The sequence below is a fragment of the Dermacentor silvarum genome, chromosome 5 (genome assembly GCF_013339745.2).
Source record: "Dermacentor silvarum isolate Dsil-2018 chromosome 5, BIME_Dsil_1.4, whole genome shotgun sequence".
NCBI lineage: Eukaryota > Metazoa > Arthropoda > Arachnida > Ixodida > Ixodidae > Dermacentor > Dermacentor silvarum.
Window position 1 is genome coordinate 32,032,294 of NC_051158.1, and position 22,697 is coordinate 32,054,990.

The following is a 22,697-nucleotide window of genomic DNA, read 5'->3' on the forward strand; positions in this document are numbered from 1 at the left end:
ACCTCAACGAGGCGGCACACGAGGCTGCCCGCGTGCTTTACAGACCACGAAGCTTCACCCGACCACTCGGAGAACAAGGACGCCCCCACTACATACAATCAAATCACTAAACACTACTACCTACAACGTATAGAGTTTAGCACGCCACACCGCATGCTCACCCGAGCTCAAGCGGTTACGCTCAGAATGCTACAAACAGACACATACCGCACGCAAAACAGACTACACCACTACATGCCTGAGCTCTACGACAAGTCTTATTGCACCAATTGCAATACATCCCTTAACGTCTATTATTTACTCTGACCGTGCTCGCAAGCTCACATAAACTTCGAACCAGACAAGCGCAAGTTTGAAGAAGCAATCCGGAGCGAAGAACTCGCTCCCCAACTCTGGTCCGTCCAGCAGGTCCACGACGCCGGCAGGAAACTCACCCTCCCGGTTCTGTCGTGGGAGAAGCCCACTCTATGAGATCCCCAAAGCTCTCGTGGCTTGCAGGACCTTGAATAAAGTTGATTTCCTTCCTTCCTTCCTTCGCTCCGGTAGCTCGCGCTCCGGCGGCTCAAGGTCATTGCGACGTGATGAATGACCTTGCGGGACATGGCGTAGTGGAGGTTTCGCTCTAAAAGAAGTAAAGCCTTGGGCTTGAAGGCGTAAGCGATTTTCAAACATCCCAAATTTGAAATTCTTTTGCATCCACGAGGCTGTGCATTTGCCATGGCTAATATTTAATTGCCTTCACTGAAGCACTGAATTCCGTTCCGTAACACTCGTCGGAAAGCAGGAGACAAAACTAAGACAACCACCGCGATTATTTATCGAAAGGCAACACTGCAGTCAAAGATGTTGACCAAATCCACATGTAAAAAACATTGTCTTGCAATGCCACCAAACAAATATTTTATACGAGTAAAATTTGTGAGGTTGCTTGGATCAAATTTCTTTTTGATTTGGTGGTGATTTTCCAGCAAGCCTAGCGGTTATTTTTGTTCAGCTTGCTTTGAGAGAGCTATTTATCTTTCCTGAGGACCTAAGTAGTTAGTCACTCTGGGGCATCAAAACACTCTCTCACAACACACGATCACCATCCTGGACTTCTAGTCAGAAATTAAGCGCCACTAAGAAAATTCCGGGTCGACGACTACAGAATCAGACAGTCGATGTTTGACTGTATCGTGGGACATGCATACGAAAAGTAATAGACGTTCCTTTTAGCGAAACCGCATCGACAGGCAGGTCATTTCATGGTAGTCTTGTTGCTCAGCCGCATGTTTCTCCGCGCAAAATATTAAGTAGTGAACAGATTAAATATAAATCATTTGTATTTATTAACAGCAACAACACAACGATACGAATCCAGGGTGATTGGTCAGCTAACTGGACGTATGCAGTTTGGGTGTGGTGTCATGGCGCATAGGGGCTTGTTCAGAGGACATAGGTCTTGGTGCGCTCGGCGACGTAGCCCGGGCGGCTGTGGTGCACGTAACTGCGGGAGCCGGTCAGCACTGGTGCATGGTGGTAGTCGGTCTGCTGGTAGGGAAGGCTGTTCGGGAGGAAAAGGACGAGTCGGTAATTTATCATGCAGCGTCAAACTTAGCCAGCGCAACCATAAAGTGATGTCACCGTTGCTAAGATTATCGGGACGTGCGTTCTGTTGTGTTTGCACTGTCGTCGCATCAACATTGCCAACACCACAAGCTTGTAACTGTCGTTGTTCTCTCAATCGCTGTTCTCGGTCGTACCATGACGAAGCATGATCACATCTTATACGGTTATGTGGGTTTATTTTATGTGGATTCTATGGGGCCAATCAGCCACCTCAATGCGAATGACTAAGTGTCGTCCGCTTGACACTGCGTTTGATAATGACATACAATACTTTAAAATAATTAGAGGCCTTAAAACATCATCGCTTTCTTTCGTCCTCGAACAAGCGTTAGTCAGCACGATAACTTTTTCAAGTTAGCACCAGAATTTTACCGTGTTAGGTAGTTGCCAAGGTTTCATGCTGGTCTACTAGACATGTCTTGCGTTGAAAGGTGGCGTTATCGAATGCGCGGAACAGCTCACGTCAAATGAGAACAACTTGGTGCTTCTACAAAGCCTATTTTTCTCAAATTCGAACAGCATAAAGCTCAGAAATGTGGTAGGGATTCATTTTACGAAAATGTACGCGTACAAAGCGTGGTCAGAAGAGGAAGTACAAGGACAACGACATGCGCAGATTGTCTTTCTGTCTTCCTCCTCTTTCACCACTGGGCTTAATTTCAATTCGGCGTTTCTGCACTCCTCGTCACGCTTGCGTCCGCGGTTTGTAAGGTCGTCCGAAGTTCTGTCTAGAGCAACGGATCGCTGGGCTGCGGGACAAGGACAGAGTGATAACACAGAAGCTGCTAGGTTCAAGGTACCGGGCTGAATGATGTGGCGACCGGGAGGGTGTTTGTGGCTTCCACTGGTCAGGAGAATCCTTTCTCTCAAACCGACCGCAATGTACAGAAATCGAATGTTCTAGCTTCAGACAGCGCACTGATTCAGCGATCGAGACAGCAGTCTGGATGACTGTAAGCGTACATTTTCATACCACGTATTTTTTGAAACTCCCTGTACATCTCAGACTGTTGGCTAATACGCGATGCAGAGATCTCTGTAATGCAAGTGAATATACTATATATATATATATATATATATATATATATATATATATATATAAAGTGTTTCTCACCCGGTCAGTGGATCGTGGTGGACGACGGTGGACTTTGGCTGGACCACCTTGCTCTGCTCGACGGCATAGCCATACTCGTGGTGTGGTACGTGCACCAGCTCCTTGTGATGTGCCACAACGGGGGCCCTGACTGCAGTCTGGTACACCAGGGGCTGCACCAGAGGCTGGTGGACAACTGGATAGGTGGCTGGAACACCGTAGGTGTAGATCGCGCCACAATGGGCTCCGGCCACCAAGAGGCAGGCGACGGTCAGGGTCTGAGGAGGGATAGAAATTGTTGAGCGAGGCTAAATTTACTTGATTAATGCTATAAAACATAAAAAGAATGAATTATGAGGACTTTAGGAGCCGGTTCTCATGGGATGCGCAACATCGTGGAAAAGAGCGAGAGGCTCAAAGAGTCCCCCCGGCCTCACCCCCCCCCCCCTCCCCCACACCAGGCTACGAAGAACAAAACGCTCGAATTAGCATTGAGGAGGCCAAAGTAGCTTAATATTGATGCCAAATAGAATTATGTTAAACAGATGAGATTCTCAGCACATATACCTAAATCCGGTTTGCATGCCCGTGTCACAAGTAATTGTTGCTTGAATATATAATGACTATGCCCTTTCATATTTACCGCGGGTGTACCTGTATGAAAATGTTTAATTTGCTCATCGTTAGAGCTTACTTTTGGAGCTTATTTTCTCGCCTAATTCTTGCCTGCCGAGAACTACGTTATGAAAAGACGGTGCCTGTAGTGGTAGACCCTTTTTTTTCGCCCTCAATTGGCGTTCCCTTAACTACGAAGCGTAGCAGAGTGGTGGGTACTTACGAAAGTTTTCATGATGCTTGACGAGTGAAGTGGCCCGAAGGGAGCTGCTGTTACTGCTGGTAGCTCACTAGGAGAGAAGTGCGTGTTCTGCGATGAGACGGATTGCTTTTATACGCGAAAAAGAATCCGCCTCCTTGATTCGCTGATCCATTTCGAGCTTATTCAAATAGGGTATCAGTGGGAGGGCCAGCACCTTGTTCGTAAACAACAGAAGATTTCACCTCGCCTGTCCACGTAGAGCTCGCGTGCGTTTTCCACGGAGACCTTGTTTTTCTTTAACATTCATCGCGAATTATTTCTGCTTTTCCTGCTTTGAAGAGCGTCTTCGCCTCCTTTACTACTGTTTTTTTATATTCTCAATCCCTGCCGTTACCAGGACCAGTTGGTAGGGTAGTGTGTTGTAGACACGGAAAGCTGGCATAGTGCAATTAGTACGAAAAAAAAAAGTTTAACTTCGTATGATTGGGGATGCAAGTGTAGACAGAGAGGCGTGGTGATTTTGGTTATTTGCCATTCAGCGGGCGAGATATATCTGTAGAACGCATTCCACTTGTATCTGTCCCTCTTTCCACGTGAGCATTACGTGTTGAAATTGTCGATGCAAGTGTTCGGCGTTCCCGGACGGGGCTTATCGACTTAGAGGGATCGTCCCGCGGTGTTGTAGGTCTTAAATTCCGTTAAAAGCGCGCGGATTTCAATCATCGCGGGATTGCTAAAAAAAACAAGGATGTTAACCAGAAAGCGTCTGGTTGGCTACTCTACGCTGACAGAAGGGAAAGAGGAATAGAAAGATTAGAGAGGGAGAGAGAGACAGAGAGAGAGAGAGAAAGGAATGACGAACGACGCGGTGAGTTCGCGCAAACGTGGAATGCACCACTAAGTCAAAAGTGTTCGCGCAGGCCAGTCACCCTCGAGAAATACAAAAGTTTGGTAGGGTTAGGTGGTGAACCCATTGACGTGAAGAATCAGAACGAGGCGGGAAGTATCACGTGGGCAGTGCTTCCGGCGCCCCATGCCCGAAAGCGGTATAACGAACATAGCGAAATGGATGCAGCACCTCCGGGATGCCTACATCCAAATCACCAAAACCATCCAGAACAGGGTCGAGACGCCCGAAGTGGACCTCCGCTCTTACACATGTGAGAAGCCCGTGAGGGCCTCGTAAAACGGTGAAAGCGACAGCGGTTAAACCGGAAACTCCCTCTCTGAATGGAGCATATAACAGAAGAAGCCAGAAGTTACGTGGCCGAGCTAACGTAGCAAAATTGGGCACAGTTTTGCACCTCGCTCAAGGGTACTCAAGTACGGCGAAGACGTGGGCCATCCTGCGTTGCCTGATCGAGCCCGACAAGGCCAAATCGACAACCCGTCGGACGCTTCAAGAAATCGCTCACAAATTCTCCGGGAACGACCAGCACCTGATTTGACACCCTAAAATCCAGATACTTGGGTCCAGATCTCCAGAAAATCCAGATACCCTATACGACCCTGCCTCATAAAATACGAAGGAGAACCAAGATCAGAACTGCAGGCTCGGATCACGGAAGAAGAGGTGTATGCCGCGGCACGAGCCTCACAGCGCAACACTGCTCCCGGGGCTGACAAAATCACCACTGAGTGAGTGAGTACGAACTTTATTGAAGTCCTGAGGAGAAAGAATTAAAGTGGGGCTGGAGGCTCCGCCAATCCATCCGGTGGCTCCACCCAGGTCGGGGCCGGTAGACAGAGTCCTTCGGCGACGGCCCGGGCACTCTGGATAGCCTTGAGCTGAGCGATGAGCTTTGTGCTTCTTAGCGTTGAGTCCCAGGAGGACTGGTCAGGAAAGTCCGTGCCCGCGTTGGCAGGGCACAGCCAGAGCATGTGTTCGAAGTTGTTGTATTCATGGCCGCAGTGTGGACATTCAGTAGGAAGGTCTGGATTGATCCTGCTTAGTGTTGTTGGTGTGATCTATATATCACCAACGCCATGATTAGAAACCTGAGCCCGATGCACATCCTGGTCTTGACGGAATACCTAACGGATGACTCTGGAGCAAGGGCCACGTACCGAACGAGTGGAAACACACGGAAATCGTGACCATTCCCAAGCCCGGCAAGGAGCCCGCGATCGACGCCCTGCGTCTCTTCTCGCTGACTTCATGCCTCGGCAAGCTGTACGAGAGGGTCATCGAAGCCCGCCTCCAACACTACATAGAGGAAGGTGACCTCTTCCCGCACATCATGCTGGGCTTCAGGCCCGGACTTTCGGCGCAAGATGCTTTCCTAATCCTAGGGAAGAAGTTCTCAAGGGCGTCCCGAAGGGAGAACACCTCCTGCTGGCACTCGACCTGAAAGACGCCTTTGATAATAACTCTCACGAGACCATTCTCAAGAGACTGGACGACATCAGCTGCGGCGAGTGCATCTTTCATTACGTCAAATCGTTCCTGACGGGCCGGACGGCAACCATCCGAATAGGCCAGACTCGATCGGATACGATCGACGTGCCGAACAAAGGAACGCCGCAAGGGGCGATAGTCTCCCCGATTCTCTTCAACGTCGCGATGCTAGAACTGACCAACGAGCTGCGCAAGATCCCGGACCTAGGTTACGCCCTGTACGCAAACGACATCACGCTTTGGGCCTCCAAGGGCTCCCACGCGCGAAAAGAGGCGACCCTTCAGGAGGCCACGACGGCCGTGGAGAGATTAGCGGCAGCGAGCGGGATGCGTTGCGCGCTCGAGAAATCCGAGGTGATCCGGATGCATGGAGGAGGGATCTACAAGTAGATTCGACCTATCGACCTCTATCTAGAGGTCCAGAAGATCACGGAAAGCAATAAGACTAGGAATCTGGGTTTTTGGATTTAGAGCAACCTGAAAGCCTCCCACACCATCCAAACCCTAAGGTCCGCCACCAACCAGATCTCGTGGATTATCAAACGAATAACAAGAAGCCGCAAGGCCATGCGAGAAGAGGACACGCTCCGCCTCGTCCAGACCCTGTTGATCAGCAGAGTGACGTATATCACGCCGTATCACTACCACTCACTAAACAAACGCGACCAAGAACAAGTCGATGCCATCATCAGAGGCGCGTACAAAACGGCCCTGGGTCTCCCTGTTACCACCTCAAACGAGAAGTTAGCGGCTCTCGGGATCCACAACACCTTCGCTGAGCTGTCGGACGTGGTTATGGCTTCGCAAAAAGCCAGACTACAGAACACGGCGGCGGGCAGAGCCATCCTCCACCGGACCGTAACGGCAACGGAGCTCCGTGCCCTCGATGCGCAAAGATCACTCCCGCCCGAGGTCAGAAGCAAGATAAAGGCGAACCCCATACCAAAGCACATGAGCCATGAACTCCACGAAGGACGACGCAAGGCTCGCGTCGACAGACAGCGCCGACAATTCAAGAGTGACCCGTACGTAACGTACGTGGACGTGGCGGCGTACCCTGCAGGGGGCCTCTTCGCGGTAGCCGCCGTGAACGGGAGAGACAACTCACGGCCTCCGTCAGGGCAGAGCCCCCCGCTCCGGCTGGTACCATAGCCGCCGCGCTAGCAATAAAGCAACAAGACAGGATGGGCAGGGAAGTTCATATCGTTACAGACTCGCAACAGGCCTACGGTAACTTTACGAACGGAAGAACACCGCTGCTGGCGGCTCAGATTCTAGGCCCGAAGCTGCAAGAATCCCATCAAATCACGTGGACGCCGGATCACGCGGGACTCGAGGGGAACGAAAGGGCGAACGCCTTAGCACGAGCGCTAATCAAGCGAGCGGGGCAAAACCAATCGTCTCATCGATCCCCACCCTTTACCTTTGTGCCCCTGCCATCCAATTACTGCGACCGCCTCGAGATCCAGCAGCTCAACCACAGAATTTATCCTCCCCCTCACAAAAAGCTCAGCACTGAAGAGGCAGTAGCTTTCAGACTTATTCAGACTAAGACATTCGCAAACCTACACAGATACAGCAAAATGTACCCACAAACATATCGCGGCATCTGCCCATGGTGCGGCGACACACGCCCTACACTCTTTTACATCTTGTGGGGGTGCGGGGGCAAACCTCAACACCTAAAGAGGCCTAGCATGTCATTTGAGCGGTGGGAGGTACAGCTGATCGGAGATACCCTGGCGGGATACGAAGCTCTCATCCAGCAAGTTCGTCGAGCTGCCATGGCCAGTGGAGTCCTGGAATGAGGACACCACCCACTCGACCTCAACAGCAACGACCTTGATGGTCCAAATAAATGTTTTCTCTCTCTCTTCGGAATCGAAGTGAAAAAAGGCAAATTTTCGTACATGTACATCGGAAAAACGGATAGTTTTGTTAAAATGTTATAGAGCAGGTAAAATTCCAAACATTTTTTGGAGTGTGGTTCCGAGAATATTTGGCTTGGAATATGCACATCGACAAACTTGCTATGTAACTAAGGCGAACTGTTGGTTGCTTATACAGACTGAGTACTTTGGTTCCTCCTTGGTTGAAAAGTTCATTGTACTACGCACTCTTATATTCTCGATTAACTTACTGCATATTAATTTGGGGCACTACAGCACTACTTCGCAAAAAATTATAATAAATTTATAGCACTGCAAAAAAAAAAAGAGTCTTACGTGCATACGAGGGATGTCATGGCCTTGTACAAAACTTTAGAACCAAACCATTTCTAATAAAACATTCTATAATAAAGGCAAACCAGATGTATTACTACAAGTTGATGCAATTCATTAAACAAAACAAATAGTATATCCTAAATAACCCACCAATCTGCACTGCAGCCTTCGACAACATAATATGAGGACACCAAGAATAAGAACCAATTACGCAAAACTAGTCAGTTACCAGGCACTTTCACTACTAAATCGCCTACGTGATTTTGAAGATGAAATTATGGAAGGATCGAATAAATCATACGAAACTTTTCTCACTGTGAACTATATTGAGTTTGATTAGAACCGCAGGATAAATTTACAGTCTTTTATTTCCTTTGTTTTCAGGTCATAGTTGGTCTGAAACAAAACGTACCTTAAGTGTATTCTATCGGATTCTCATATTTGTTGTAGACATGTTCTGTTTTTACGAAAATAATAATCTTTCTCGCGGCACTCCAGTTGATTTCGGGTATGTCTGTATGATTCATGTTGCTGCGTGTGGCCTGCATGCCGAATTGCTGTAGGAGCAGAAGCCTTTGTCAGGCCACACGGCCTTTAGCTTCTGCTTCCTTTCTGTTGTAAACAGGAGAAATAAACCCATTCATTCATTCATTCACTCAAAATAGTGTAATCTGCTTTTGCCTCCCACGGCACCCTCCAGTAAAACTGGCATCGCAGAATGGGTGTTAAAGCCAGCGATTAGAGAGTTAATTTATTTTATTTAATTAACGATCGGACTGCGACGGCTGTTTGATGATCCTGTGTCCACGATGCTGAAGCATTGGATAGTGTATTAAGCATTCTAGCATCGAATAAATCTGATTATATAAAAAAAACGTGTTGGTAAAATTTATCGTCTGATCTAAAACAGAAGGAAAACCCTTGGCTTGATACCGTAAGAGGGTTTCAAACATCCCTAATTTGAAATTCTCGCATCCAAGAGACCATGCATTTGTCATGGCTAATATTTTGTAGCCTTCACTGAAGCATTTAATTCCGTTCCGAAACATTCGTCGCAAACCAGGAGATGAAGCCAAGACTACCACCGCCGTAATTTATCGAAAGGCAACGCTGCAGTCAATGACGATGAGCAAATCCAGCTGCCAAAAAACATTTTCTTGCAATGTTACTGTCGCGTCTTTGCATCAGGTTGTGGCTGCCGACGATTTATTACAAACAAAGAAACATGAACATGTTAAGCGGCATAGCTTAGGCGTTGGAGTCAACAACTAGCCAGCGTTCGATGACAAGCTCGCGCTTGTGCCATCACGTCCCGCGCATTCGCGCGCGCACTTCGAAGTGCACGGGACGTGATGGCACGAGCGCGAGCTTGTCAGTTACCCAACAAATATTTGATACGAGCCAAAATTATGAGGGTGCTTCGAATAAATTTCTTCTTGATTTGGTGACGATTTTCCAGCAAGCCCTGCAGTTATTGATTGTTCAGCTTGCTCCGAGAGAGCTATTCAACTTTGCTGAGGCACGATGTGGTTAGTCCCTCTGGGGCAACAAAACACTCGCTCACAACACGTGATCAACATCCTCGACTTATTGTCACAAGTGCCACTAAGAGAATTCCAGGGCAAAAAAAAAAAAATTAAGTAGGGGGTTTTACGTGCCAAACCACAATTTTATTATGGGGCACGCCGTCGTGAGGGACTCAAGAATAATTTTGACCACCTGGAGTTCTTTATCGCGCACCCATCGTATGGTACACGGGCGTTTTTGCATTTTACCTCCATCGTAATGCGGCCGCTGGGGCCGAGGTTCGAACCCGCGCCCTCGTTCTTCGCAGCGCCACACCCTAGCAGCTAAGCCACCGGCGGGGGAGGGGGGGGGGGGCGGTAAAATTCCAGAGCATCCGCAGCACAATCAGTGAGTCGATGTTTGACAGTATCGTGCGACAGCATGTGTTACGTAAGATGCTTTCAGTTTAGCGATGGGGCATCGACAGGCAGGTCATTTCGCAGTGGTGCCGTTGCTCAGTTGCCGTGTTGCTCCGCGCAAAATATTAAGTACTGAACACAGTAAAGATAAATCATTTGTATTTATTAACAGCAACAACACAACGATACGAATCCAGGGTGGTTGGTCAGCTAACTGGCCGCATGCTGTTTGGGTGTGGTGTCATGACGCGTAGGGGCTCGTTCAGAGGACGTAGGTCTTGGTGCGTTCGGCGACGTAGCCCGGGCGGCTGTGGTGCACGTAGCTGCGGGAGCCGGTCAGCACTGGTGCATGGTGGTAGTCCGTCTGCTGGTAGGGCAGGCTGCTCGGGAGGAGAAGGACGAGATGGTAATGTGACATGCAGCGTGGAACGTCACTAGCGCAACCATAAAATGATATCACCGTAGCTAAGATTATCTGGGAAGTGTGTTCTGTGGTGCTTGCACTGTCATCACATCAACATTGCGAACACCACAAGCTTGTAACTGTCGTTATTCTCTCTCAATCGCTGTTCTCGATCGTTCCATGACGAAACAGTTTCCAAGTGAAAAACAAAACAAACCACCACATGTCTCCATGTTCAACAGTCCCACATGATCACACGGGATTGTAGATATCAAATGGTCATGTGGGTTTATTTTATGCGGATTGTATGGGCCCAATGAGCCGCCTCAATGCGCATGACTGAGTGTCGTCCGCTTGACACTGTGTTTGGGAATGACATACATTACGTTAAAAATTATAACAGGCCTAATAAAAGCATCACTTTGTTTCGGCCTCGAACAAGCTTTGGTTAGCGGTATGTTTCGGTAGACAAGGGAGATGCATGACGTCTTTTTTTTTTTTTTTCAAGTTAGCACCAGCACTTTACCGTGCTAGGTGGTGCCACAGTTTGAATTCTGCTCTATTAGGCATGTCTTGCGTTGAGAGGTGGCGTTATGCCGTAAAAATCAAACACGCGGAGCAGCTGACGTCAAGTGAGAACAACTTCGTGCTTCTACAAAGCCTATTTTTCGCAAATTCGAACAGCAGATTTATGGTACGAAAATGTACGCGTATAAAACACGGTCACAGGAAGAAGTAATATGACAACGCAAATGCAACAAGTACCCCGCCATGCACATACGGTTTTTCTGTCTTCCTCCTTTTTCGCCGCCGGGACAACTTTCAATTCGGTGTTTCTGCTGTCCTCGTTACGCTTGCGTCCGCTGTTTGTACGGTCATCCTCAGTTCTGTCTAGAGCACCGGAGCGCTGGGCTGCGGTACCATGACAGAGTGAAAACACAGCAGATGCTAGGTTCAAGGTACCGGGCTGAACGCTGTGTCGTCCGTGGTGGTAGCTATGGCTTCCGCTGATCAGGAGCACCTTGTCTCTAAAACCGACCCGCATTGTATAGATATCGAGTTTCTTAGCTTTCGACAGCGCACTGATTCGGTGATCTAGACAGCAGTCCAGATGACTGTAAGCCTACATTTTCATACCACGTAGTTTTTGCAACTCTCTGTACCTCCCAGACTGTTGGTTAATGCGGGGTGCAGAAATCTCTGCAATGCAAATGTATAAATATATTTATATTTAGCGTTTCTCACCCGGTCAGTGGATCGTGGTGGAGGACGGTGGACTTTGGCTGGACCACCTTGCTCTGCTCGACGGCATAGCCATACTCGTGGTGTGGTACGTGCACCAGCTCCTTGTGATGTGCCACAACGGGGGCCCTGACCGCAGTCTGGTATACCAGGGGCTGCACCAGAGGCTGGTGGACAACTGGATAGGTGGCTGGAACACCGTAGGTATAGATGGCGCCACAATGGGCTCCGGCCACCAAGAGGCAGGCGACGATCAGGGTCTGCGGAGGGATAGAAAATTGTTGAGCGAGGCTTAATTTACTCGATTAATGCTATAAGACAAAAAATGCCGGAATTCTGACGACTTTAGGAGCCGGTTCTCAAGGGATGCGCAAAATCGTGGAAAAGACCGAGAGGTTCAATGAGTCACCCCCTCCCCCGGGCTACGAAGAACAAAACACTTGAATTAGCATTGAGGAGGCCAAAGTAGCTTAATATTGACGCCAAATAGAATTCTGTTAAACAGATGAGATTCTCAGCGCATATTACTAAATCTGGTTTGCATGCACGTGTCACAAGTAATTGTTGCGTGAATATAAATTGACTGTTGCCTTTCATATTTACCACGGGTGTACCTGTATTAAAACTTTTCATTTGTTTATATTTAAAGCTTACTTTTAGAGCTCATTTTATTGACTGATTCTTGCCTGCCGACAACTACGTTATGAAAAGACGATGCCTATAGTGGTATACCTTTTTTTTTTTCGCGCTCAATTGGCGTTCCCTTAACTACGACGCGTAGCAGAGTGGTGGGTACTTACGAAAGTTTGCATGATGCTTTACGAGTCAAGCGGCCTGAAGGGAGCTGCTGTTACTGCTGGTAGCTCACTAGGAGAGAAGTGCGTGTTCTGCGATGAGACGGATTGCTTTTATACGCCACGGCGAATCCGCCTCCTTGATTCGCTGATCTTCCAGCCTAGGCAAATGGGCTATTAGCGGGAGGGTCGGCACCTTGTTCGTAAACAACAGAGAATTTCACCTCGCCTGTCCACTGAGGGCTCGCGTGCGTTTTCCACGGAGACCTTGTTTTGCTTTAACATTCTTCGCGGATTATTTTTGCTTTTCCTGCTTTGAAGAGCGGCTTCGCCTCCTTTACTACTTCTTTTTTTCTATTCTTATTCCCTGCCGTTGCCAGGACCAGCTATAGCGTAGTGTGTTGTATGGACACGGAAAGCCCGCATAGTGCGAATAGTACGGAAAAAAAAGTTTAACGTCGTATGATTGGGTATGCAAGTGTACACAGCGGGGCGTTGTGCGTTTGGTTATTGGCCATTGAGGGGGCGAGATATACATGTATATGTAGAACGCATTCCGCTTGTATCTGTCCATCTTTCCACGTGTGCACTTCGTGTTGAAATTGTCGGTGACGCGCGGTATAGTGCAAGTGTTCGGCGTTCCCGGAGGGGGCTTATCGACTTACAGGGATCGTCTCGCGGTGTTGTACGTCTAAAATTGCGTTGGACGCGCGGATTTTGATCTTCTCGGGATTGCGAAAGAAACAGGGTTGTTAACCAGAAATGCGTCTGGTTGGCTATTCTACGCTGACGGAAGGGAAAGAGGAATAGAAAGATTAGAGAGAGAGAGAGAGAGTGGAAGGAAAGACGAACGACGCGATGAGTTCACGCAACCGCGGAAGGCACCACTAAGTCAAAAGCGTTCACAAAGGCCAGTCACCCTCGAGAAACACGAAAGTGTAGCAGGGTTAGGCGTTTAACCCATTGACGTAAAGAATTAATGCGATGCTGGAAGTATCACGTGGGCCGCGCTTCCGGCGCCCCACGCCCGAAATCGGTATAACGGACATAGTGGAATGGATGCAGCACCTCCGGGACGCCCACATCCAAACCACCAAAACCATTCAGCGCACGGTCGAGACGCCCGAAGTCGACCGCCGGCTCTTACACCTGTGGGAAGCCCATGAGGGCCTCCTCAAAAGTTGGAAGCGACAGCGGTTAAACCGGAAACCCCGTCTCCGAATCGAGCGTATAACAGAAGAAAGCAGAAATTACGCGGCCGAGCTGACGCAGTAAAATTTCGTAGTTTTTCACCTCGCTCAAGGGTATACCCTGAGTACGGCGCAGACCTGGGACATCCTGCGTTGCTTGATCGAGCCCGACAAGGCCAAATCGACAACGAGTCGGATGCTTCAAGAAATCGCACATACATACCCCGGGAATGACCAGGACCTGATTGACCCCATAAAAACCACATACCTGGGTAGCGAGACTATACGACCCTGCCTCGTAATATACGAAGGGGAACCAAGACCAGCACTGGACGCTCCTATCACGGAGGAAGAGGTGTATGCCGCGGCGCGTGCCCCACAGCGCAACACTGCTCCCGGGGCTGACAAAATCACCAGTGAGTGAGTGAGTACGAACTTTATTGAAGTCCTGAGGAGAAAGATTTAATGTGGGGCCGGAGGCCCCCTCCAATGAATCCGGTGGCTCCACCCAGCTCGGGGCCGGTAGACAGAGTCCTTCGGCGACGGCCCGGGCCCTCTGGACAGCCTTGAGCTGAGCAATGAGCTCTGTGCTTCTGAGCGCTGAGTCCCAGGAGGACTGGTCAGGAAATTCCGTACCCGCGTTGGCAGGGCACAGCCAGAGCATGTGTTCTAAGTTGTTGTATTCGTGGCCGCAGTGTGGGCATCCAGTAGGAAGGCCAGGATTGATCCTGCTTAATGTTGTTGGTGTGATGTATGTATCACCAACGCCATGATTAGAATCCTGAGCCCGATGCACATCCTGGTCTTGACGGAATACCTAAACGAAGGACTCTGGAGCAAGGGACACGTACCCAACGAGTGGAAACACGCGGAAATCGTGACCATTCCCAAGCCCGGCAAGAAGCCCGCGATCGACGCCCTGCCTCTCTTCTCGCTGACTTCGCGCCTCGGCAAGCTGTACGAGAGGGTCATCGGAGCCCACCTACAACACTACATAGAGGACGGTGACCTCTTCCCGCACATCATGCTGTGCTTCAGGCCCGGACTTTCTGCGCAAGATGCTTTCCTAATCTTGAAGGAAGAAGTTCTGGGGGGATCCCGAAGGGAGGACAACACCTCCTGCTCGCACTCGACCTGAAAGGGGCCTTCGATAACATCTCTCACGAGGCCATTCTCAAGGGACTTGACGACATCAGCTGCGGGGAGCGCATCTTTAATTACGTCAAATCGTTCCTGACGGGCCGGACGGCAAGCATCCGAATAGGCCAGACTCGATCGGATACAATCGACGTGCCGAACAAAGGAACGCCGCGAGGGGCGATAGTCTCCCCGATTCTCTTCAACGTCGTGATACTAGAACTGACCAAAGAGCTGCGGAAGATCCCGGACCTAGGTTACGCCCTGTACGCAGACGACATCACGTTTTGGGCCACCAAGTGCTCCCTCGCGCGAAAAGAGGCGACCCTTCAGGAGGCCGAGACGGCCGTGGCGAGATTAGCGGCAGCGAGCGGGATGCATTGCGCGCCCGAGAAATCCGAGGTGATCCAGGTGCCCGGAGGAGGAATCTACAAGTAACCCGGCCCTAATCACGGAAAGCATTAAGACTAGGAATCTCGGTTTTTGGATCCAGAGGAACCTGAAAGCCTCCCACACCATCCAAACCCTAAGGTCCGCCACCAACGAGATCTCGTGGATTATCAAACGAATAACAAGAAGCCGCGAGGGCATGCGAGAAGAGGACACGCTCAGCCTCGTCCAGGCCCTGGTGATCAGCAGAGTGACGTATAGCACCACCTCAAGCAAGAAGTTAGCGGCTCTCGGGATCCACAACACTTTCGCTGAGCTGTCGGACGCAGTTACGGCTTCGCAAAAAGCCAGACTACAGAACACGGCGGCGGGCAGAGCCATCCTCCACCGGACCGGAACGGCAACGGTGCTCCGTGCCCTCGATGCGCAACGATCACTCCCGCCCGAGGTCAGAAGGAAGATCAAGGCGAACCCCCTCCTGAAACACATGAGTCATGAACTCCTCGAAGGACGACGCAAGGCTCGCCTCGACAGACAGCGCCGACAATTCAAGGGTGACCCGTACGTAACGTACGTGGACGTGGCGGCGTACCCTGCAGGGGGCCTCTTCGCGGTAGCCGCCATGAACGGGAGAGACAACTCCTTAACCCTCGCGGCCTCCGTTAGGGCAGAGACCCCAGCTCCGGCTGAGACCATAGCCGCGGTGCTAGTGATAAAGCAACAAGACAGGGTGGGCAGGGAAGTTTATGTCGTTACCGACTCGCAGCAGGCCTGCGGTAACTTTAGGAACGGACGAACACCGCTGGTGGCGGCTCAGATTCTAGGCCCGAGGCTGCAAGAATTCCATCAAATCATGTGGACGCCGGGTCACGCGGGACACGAGGGGAACGAAAGGGCGAACGCCTTAGCACGAGCGCTAATCAACCGAGCGGGGCAAAACCAATCGTCTTATCAATCCCCACCCTATACCTTCGTGCCTCTACCATCCAATTACTGCGACCGCCTCGAGATCCAGCGGCTCAACCGCAGGATTTATCCTCCCCCTCACAAAAAGCTCAGCACAGAAGAGGCAGTAACTCTCAGACTTATTCAGACTAACACATTCCCAAACCTACACAGATACAGCAAAATGTACCCCAAAACATATCGCGGCATCTGCCCCTGGTGCGGCGACACACGCCCTACACTCTTTCACATCTCGTGGGAGTGCGGGTGCAAACCTCAACACTTAAAGAGGCCTAGCACGTCATTTGGTCGGTGGCAGGTACAGCTCACCGGTGATACCCTGGCGGGACAAGAAGGTTTCGTCCAGCAAGTTCGTCGAGCAGCCATGGCCAGTGATGTCCTGGAATGAGGACGCCACTCACTCGACCTCAAGAGCAACGACCTGGATGGTCCAAATAAATGTTTTTTCTCTATCTTCGGAATCGAAGCGAAAAAAGACAAATTTTCGTTGATGTACATCGGAAAAACGGATAGTGTTGTTAAAATGTTATAGAGCAGGTAAAATGTCAAACATTTCTTGGAGTGTCGTTCCGAGGATATTTCGCCTGGAACATGCACATCGACAAACTTGGTATGGAACTATGGCGAACTGTTGGTTGCTTATACAGACTGAGTACTTTGGTTCCTCCATGGTTGAAAAGTTCATTGTACTACGCACTCTTATATTTTTGACTAACTTACTGCATATTAATTTGGGGCACTACAGCACTACTTCGCAAAAGATTATAATAAATTGATAGTACTGCAAGAAAGAGTCCCACATGCATACGAGGGATATCATGGCCTTGTATAAAACTTTCGAACCAAACGATTTTTTATAAAACGTTCTATGTTAAAGGCAAACCAGGTGTATTACTACAAGTTGATGCAATACATTAAACAAAACAAATAGTATATCTTGAATGTACCCACTAATTTGCACTACAGTCTTCGACAACATCGCCTACGTGATTTTGAAGATGAAATTATGGAAGGTTCCAATAAATCATACCAAACTTTTCTCATTGTGAACTATATTGACTTTGATTAGAACCGCAGGATAAATTTTCAGTCTTTTATTTATATTGTTTTCAGGTTACAGTTAGTCTGAAACGAAATGTACCTTAAGTGTATTCTATCGGATTCTCATATTTGTTGTAGACGTTCTGTTTTTACGAAAATAATATTCTTTCTCGCGACACTCCAGTTGATTTCGGTATGTCTGTATGATTCATGTTGCTGCGTATGGCCTGCATGCCGAATTGATGTAGGAGCAGAAGCCTTTGTCAGGCAACACGGCCTTTAGCTTCTGCTTCCTTTCTGTTGTAAACAGGAGAAATAAACCCATTCATTCATTCATTCGTTCATTCATTCCCGCGGCACCCTCCCATAAAACTGGCATCGTACAATGGGCGTTAAAGCCAGAGATTAGAGAGTTAACTTATTTTATTTAATTAACGATCGGACTGCGAAGGCTGTTTGATGATCTTGTGTCCACCACGCTGAAGGGCGGATAGTGTATAAAGCATTCTAGCACCGGATAAATCTTATTAAAAAACGTGTTTCTGTTAAAATTTATCATCTGATCTAAAACAGAAGGAAAACCTCTGGCTTGATAACGTAAGAGGTTTTCAAACATCCTGAATTTGAAATTCTCGCATCCCTGACACCATGCATTTGTCATGGCTAATATTTATAGTAGCCTTGACTGAAGCACTTAATTCTGTTCCGTAACATTCGTCGGAAACCAGGAAACCAAAGCAAGACTACCACCGCCGTAATTTATCGATAGGCAACGCTGCAGTCAATGACGATGAGCAAATCCATATGCCAAAAAACATTTTCTTGCAATGTTACCCAACAAATATTTCTTACGAGTCCAATTTATGAGGTTGCTTGGATTAAATTTCTTCTTGATTTGGTGGCGATTTTCCAGCAAACCATGCGGTTATTGATTGTTCAGCTTGCTTCGAGAGAGCTATTCATCTTTTCTCAGGCCCGATGCAGTCATTCTGGGGCAACAAAACACTCGCTCACAACACGTGATCCACATCTTCGACATTTAGTCATAAGTGCCACTAAGAAAATTCCAGGGCAAAAAAAAAAAAAAAATTAAGTATGTGGTTTTACGTGCCAAACCACACTTTTATTATGAGGCACGCCATAGTGAGAGACTCCAGAATAATTGTGACCGCCTGGAGTTCTTTATCACGCACTCAATGCATGGTATACGGGCGTTTTTGCATTGTATTACCTCCCATCGTATATGCGGCCACAGGGGCCGGGATTCGAACCCACGCCCTCGTGCTTAGCAGCGCAACACGATAGCCGCTAAGCCAGCGCGGGGTTAAAATTACAGGGCATCCGCAGCAGAATCAGTGAGTCGATGTTTGACAGTATCGTGCGACAGCATGTGTTACGTAAGATGCTTTCACTTTAGCGGAAGGGCATCGACAGGCAGGTCATTTCGCAGTGGTGCCGTTGCTCAGTTGCGTGTTGCTCCGCGCAAAATATTAAGTACTGCACAGAGTAAAGATAAATCATTTGTATTTATTAACAGCAACAACACAACTATACGAATCCAGAGTGGTTGGTCAGCTAACTGGCCGTATGCAGTTTGGGTGTGGTGTCATGGCGCACAGGGGCTTGTTCAGAGCACGTAGGTCTTGGTGCGCTCGGCGACGTAGCCCGGGCGGCTGTGGTGCACGTAGCTGCGGGAGCCGGTCAGCACTGGTGCATGGTGGTAGTCCGTCTGCTGGTAGGGCAGGCTGTTCGGGAGGAAAAGGACGAGATGGCAATGTGACATGCAGCGTGGAACGTCACTAGCGCAACCATAATTGATGTCACCGTAGCTAAGATTATCTGGGAAGTGTGCTCTGTGGTGCTTGCACTGTCATCACATCAACATTGCGAACACCACAAGCTTGTAACTGTCGTTATTCTCTCTCAATCGCTGTTCTCGATCGTTCCATGACGAAACAGTTTCCAAGTGAAAAACAAAACAAACCACCACATGTCTCCATGTTCAACAGTCCCACATGATCACACGGGATTGTAGATATCAAATGGTCATGTGGGTTTATTTTATGCGGATTGTATGGGCCCAATGAGCCGCCTCAATGCGCATGACTGAGTGTCGTCCGCTTGACACTGTGTTTGGGAATGACATACATTACGTTAAAAATTATAACAGGCCTTATAAAAGCATCACTTTGTTTCGGCCTCGTACAAGCTTTGGTATGCGGTATGTTTCGGTAGACAAGGGAGATGCATGACGTCTTTTTTTTTTTTTCAAGTTAGCACCAGCACTTGACCGTGCTAGGTGGTGCCACAGTTTGAATTCTGCTCTATTAGGCATGTCTTGCGTTGAGAGGTGGCGTTATGCCGTAAAAATCAAACACGCGGAGCAGCTCACGTCAAGTAAGAACAACTTCGCGCTTCTACAAAACGTATTTCTCGCAAATTCGAACAGCAGATGCATGTTACGAAAATGTACGCGTACAAACACGGTCGCAGGAAAAAGTAATATGACAACGCAAATGCAACAAGTACCCCGCCATGCACAGACGGTTTTTCTGTCTTCCTCCTTTTTAGCCGCCGGGCTAACTTTCAATTCGGCGTTTGTGCGGTCCTCGTTGCGCTGGCGACCGCGGTTTGTACGGTCGTCCTCAGTTCTGTCTAGAGCACCAGGGCGCCGGGCTGCGGGACACGGACAGAGTGATAACACAGCAGATGCTAGGTTCAAGGTACCGGGCTGAACGCTGTGTCGTCCGTGGTGGTAGCTATGACTTCCGCTGATCAGGAGCACCTTGTCTCTAAAACCGACCCGCATTGTATAGATATCGAGTTTCTTAGCTTCCGACAGCGCACGGATTCAGTGATCTAGACAGCAGTCCGGATGAGTGTAAGCCTACATTTTCATACCACGTAGTTTTTGCAACTCTCTGTACCTCCCAGACTGTTGGTTAATGCGGGGTGCAGAAATCTCTGCAATGCAAGTGTATATATATATTTATATTTAGCGTTTCCCACCCGGTCAGTGGATCGTGGTGGAGGACGGTGGACTTTGGCTGGACCACCTTGCTCTGCTCGACGGCATAGCCGTACTCGTGGTGTGGTACGTGCACCAGCTCCTTGTGATGTGCCACAACGGGGGCCCTGACCGCAGTCTGGTACACCAGGGGCTGCACCAGAGGCTGGTGGACAACTGGATACGTGGCTGGAACGCCGTAGGTGTAGATGGCGCCACAATGGGCTCCGGCCACCAAGAGGCAGGCGACGATCAGGGTCTGCGGAGGGATCGACAATTGTTGAGGGATGCTTAATTTACTTGATTAATGCTATAAAACATAAAAAGAAGGAATTATGAGGACTTTAGGAGCCGCTTTTCATGGTATGTGCAAAATCGTGCCAAAGAGCGAGAGCTTCAGAGAGTCCTCACCCCCCCCCCCCCCCTTCCCCCCGGGCTACGCAGAACAAAACACTCGAATTAGCATTGAGGAGGCCAATGTAGCTTAATATTCACACCAAATAGAATTGTGTTAAGCGGATGAGATTCTCAACACATATTGCTAAATCCGGTTTGCATGCACGTGTCACAAGTAATTGTAGCTTGAATATAAATTGACAGTTCCCTTTCATATTTACCACGGGTGTACCTTTATGAAAACTTTTAATTTGCTCTTCTTTAGAGCTTACTTTTAGAGCATAGGCTATTGCCTAATTCTTGCCTGCCGAGAACTATACGTTATGAAAAGACTATAGCGGTAGACATTGTTTTTTTTTTTTGCGCTCAATTGGCGTTCCCTTAACTACGAAACATAGCAGAGTGGTGGGTACTTACGAAAGTTTTCATGATGCTTTACGAGTCAAGCGGCCTGAAGGGAGCTGCTGTTACTGCTGGTAGCTCACTAGGAGAGAAGTGCGTGTTCTGCGATGAGACGGATTGCTTTTATACGCCACGAAGAATCCGCCTCATTGATTCGCTGATCTTCTTCCAGCCTAGGCAAATGGGCTATTAGCGGGAGGGTCGGCACCTTGTTCGTAAACAACAGAGAATTTCACCTCGCCTGTCCACTGAGGGCTCGCGTGCGTTTTCCACGGAGAACTTGTTTTGGTTTAACATTCTTCGCGGATTATTTTTGCTTTTCCTGCTTGAAAGAGCGTCTCCGCCTCCTTTACTGCTTTTTTTTTTCTATTCTCATTCCGTGCCGTTGCCAGGACCAGTTGGTAGCGTAGTGTGTTGTAGACATGGAATGCCCGCATAGTGCGAATAGTACGAAAAAAAAGTTAACGTCGTATGACTGGGTGTGCAAGTGTAGACAGCGAGGCGTGGTGATTTTGGTTATTTGCCATTCAGCGGGCGAGATATATCTGTAGAACGCATTCCGCACTGTATCTGTTCATCTTTCCACGGGTGCACTCCGTGTTGAAATTGTCGGTGCAAGTGTTCGGCGTTCCCGGAGGGGCCTTATCGACTTAGAGGGATCGTCTCGAGGTGCTGTACGTCTAAAATTATGTTAAAAGCGCGCGGATTTCGCTCGTCGCGGGATTGCTAAAAAAACAGGACGCAAAAAAATTGTTTTGAATAGAAACTTGTTTATTTTTGTCCGATGGTTTCCCTTATACTTAGTTATTCGTATATTTATAGCAGTATTACATGCAGGATCCATAGTCGGGTACTACGCGAGGGTCTTTTACGTTGTTAATCGTATGAACAGGAATAAATTGTAATAGCTGAAATTATGAGGGTAGGGACGGTGTCCGCAGGTAACGGCACTAACGCATGGTGGGGGATACACCAAGAATTGTGTGGTAGCAGAAAAACATATAAATGAGAATACAAAGAAATCCGGTGCAACTAGCGGACATATTACCAAAATGTCGACACGCATTATTGAAAAGGCCACCCTAACAAGCGATCATGCTCAACACTGCACATCCAGGCCAAGCATTGTTATATGCGGCCTTACGGTGGGTAGAATACATTGTTTTTTTACGGTGTGGGCGAGCATGTGTTATTAAGCGGTAGTGTACTCCTTCTACGCCCAACATTTGGTGGAGGAGTGCGGCTCACCCTGTGGAAGTGTATGTATATCCGCCGTCGTTGCTTAGTGGCTATGGTGTTGGGCTACTAAGCACGTGGTAGCGGGATCAAATCCCGGCCACGGCGACTGCATTGCTATGGAATCGAGATGCGAAAACACCCGTGTACTTATTTAGGTACATGTTAATAAACCCCAGGTGGTCCAAGTTATTCCGGAGTCCTCCTTTATGGCGTGCCTCATACTCATAATCAGATCGTGTTTTGGCACGTAAAACTCCATAATTTAATTTTAATTTTATTTTAAGTGTCTCAGAAAACGCAAGAATTGGCATGCAGCCTTTTGGAAGGTGCAGTTGCAGGTCGCAAGTTGTTGGCCTCGAGGGAGAAAAGTTTGACTCGGCGATACTTCATTCTCCTAACACTGGTTCGGTCGGTGTACTACATG

At 48.7% G+C, this 22,697-nt stretch overlaps 2 protein-coding genes across 4 annotated transcripts; both read right to left on the bottom strand.

Annotated features, from left to right (window-relative positions):
* Positions 1-1,304: 1,304 nt before the first annotated feature.
* LOC125945582 (uncharacterized) lies at positions 1,305-3,971 on the bottom strand. Its single transcript, XM_049667662.1, has 3 exons — positions 3,540-3,971; positions 2,723-2,979; positions 1,305-1,543 (listed from the first exon to the last, which is right to left on the bottom strand). Exons 1-3 carry the CDS (start codon positions 3,549-3,551, stop codon positions 1,426-1,428), a joined length of 387 nt encoding a protein of 128 aa, XP_049523619.1. The 5' UTR covers positions 3,552-3,971; the 3' UTR covers positions 1,305-1,425.
* Positions 3,972-10,272: 6,301 nt separating this feature from the next.
* Positions 10,273-21,440, bottom strand: LOC125945583 (uncharacterized). Of its 3 annotated transcripts, none has more exons than XM_049667664.1 (3): positions 21,050-21,440; positions 20,239-20,495; positions 10,273-10,446 (listed from the first exon to the last, which is right to left on the bottom strand). In XM_049667664.1, exons 1-3 carry the CDS (start codon positions 21,059-21,061, stop codon positions 10,329-10,331), a joined length of 387 nt encoding a protein of 128 aa, XP_049523621.1. In that variant the 5' UTR covers positions 21,062-21,440; the 3' UTR covers positions 10,273-10,328. The 3 variants fall into 3 exon arrangements, with proteins under 3 accessions (XP_049523621.1, XP_049523620.1, XP_049523622.1); XM_049667663.1 differs by lacking the exon at positions 20,239-20,495 and adding an exon at positions 11,715-11,971 and having other exon boundaries at positions 21,050-21,438; XM_049667665.1 differs by lacking the exon at positions 10,273-10,446 and adding an exon at positions 18,737-18,974.
* Between the last annotated feature and the right edge of the window lie 1,257 nt (positions 21,441-22,697).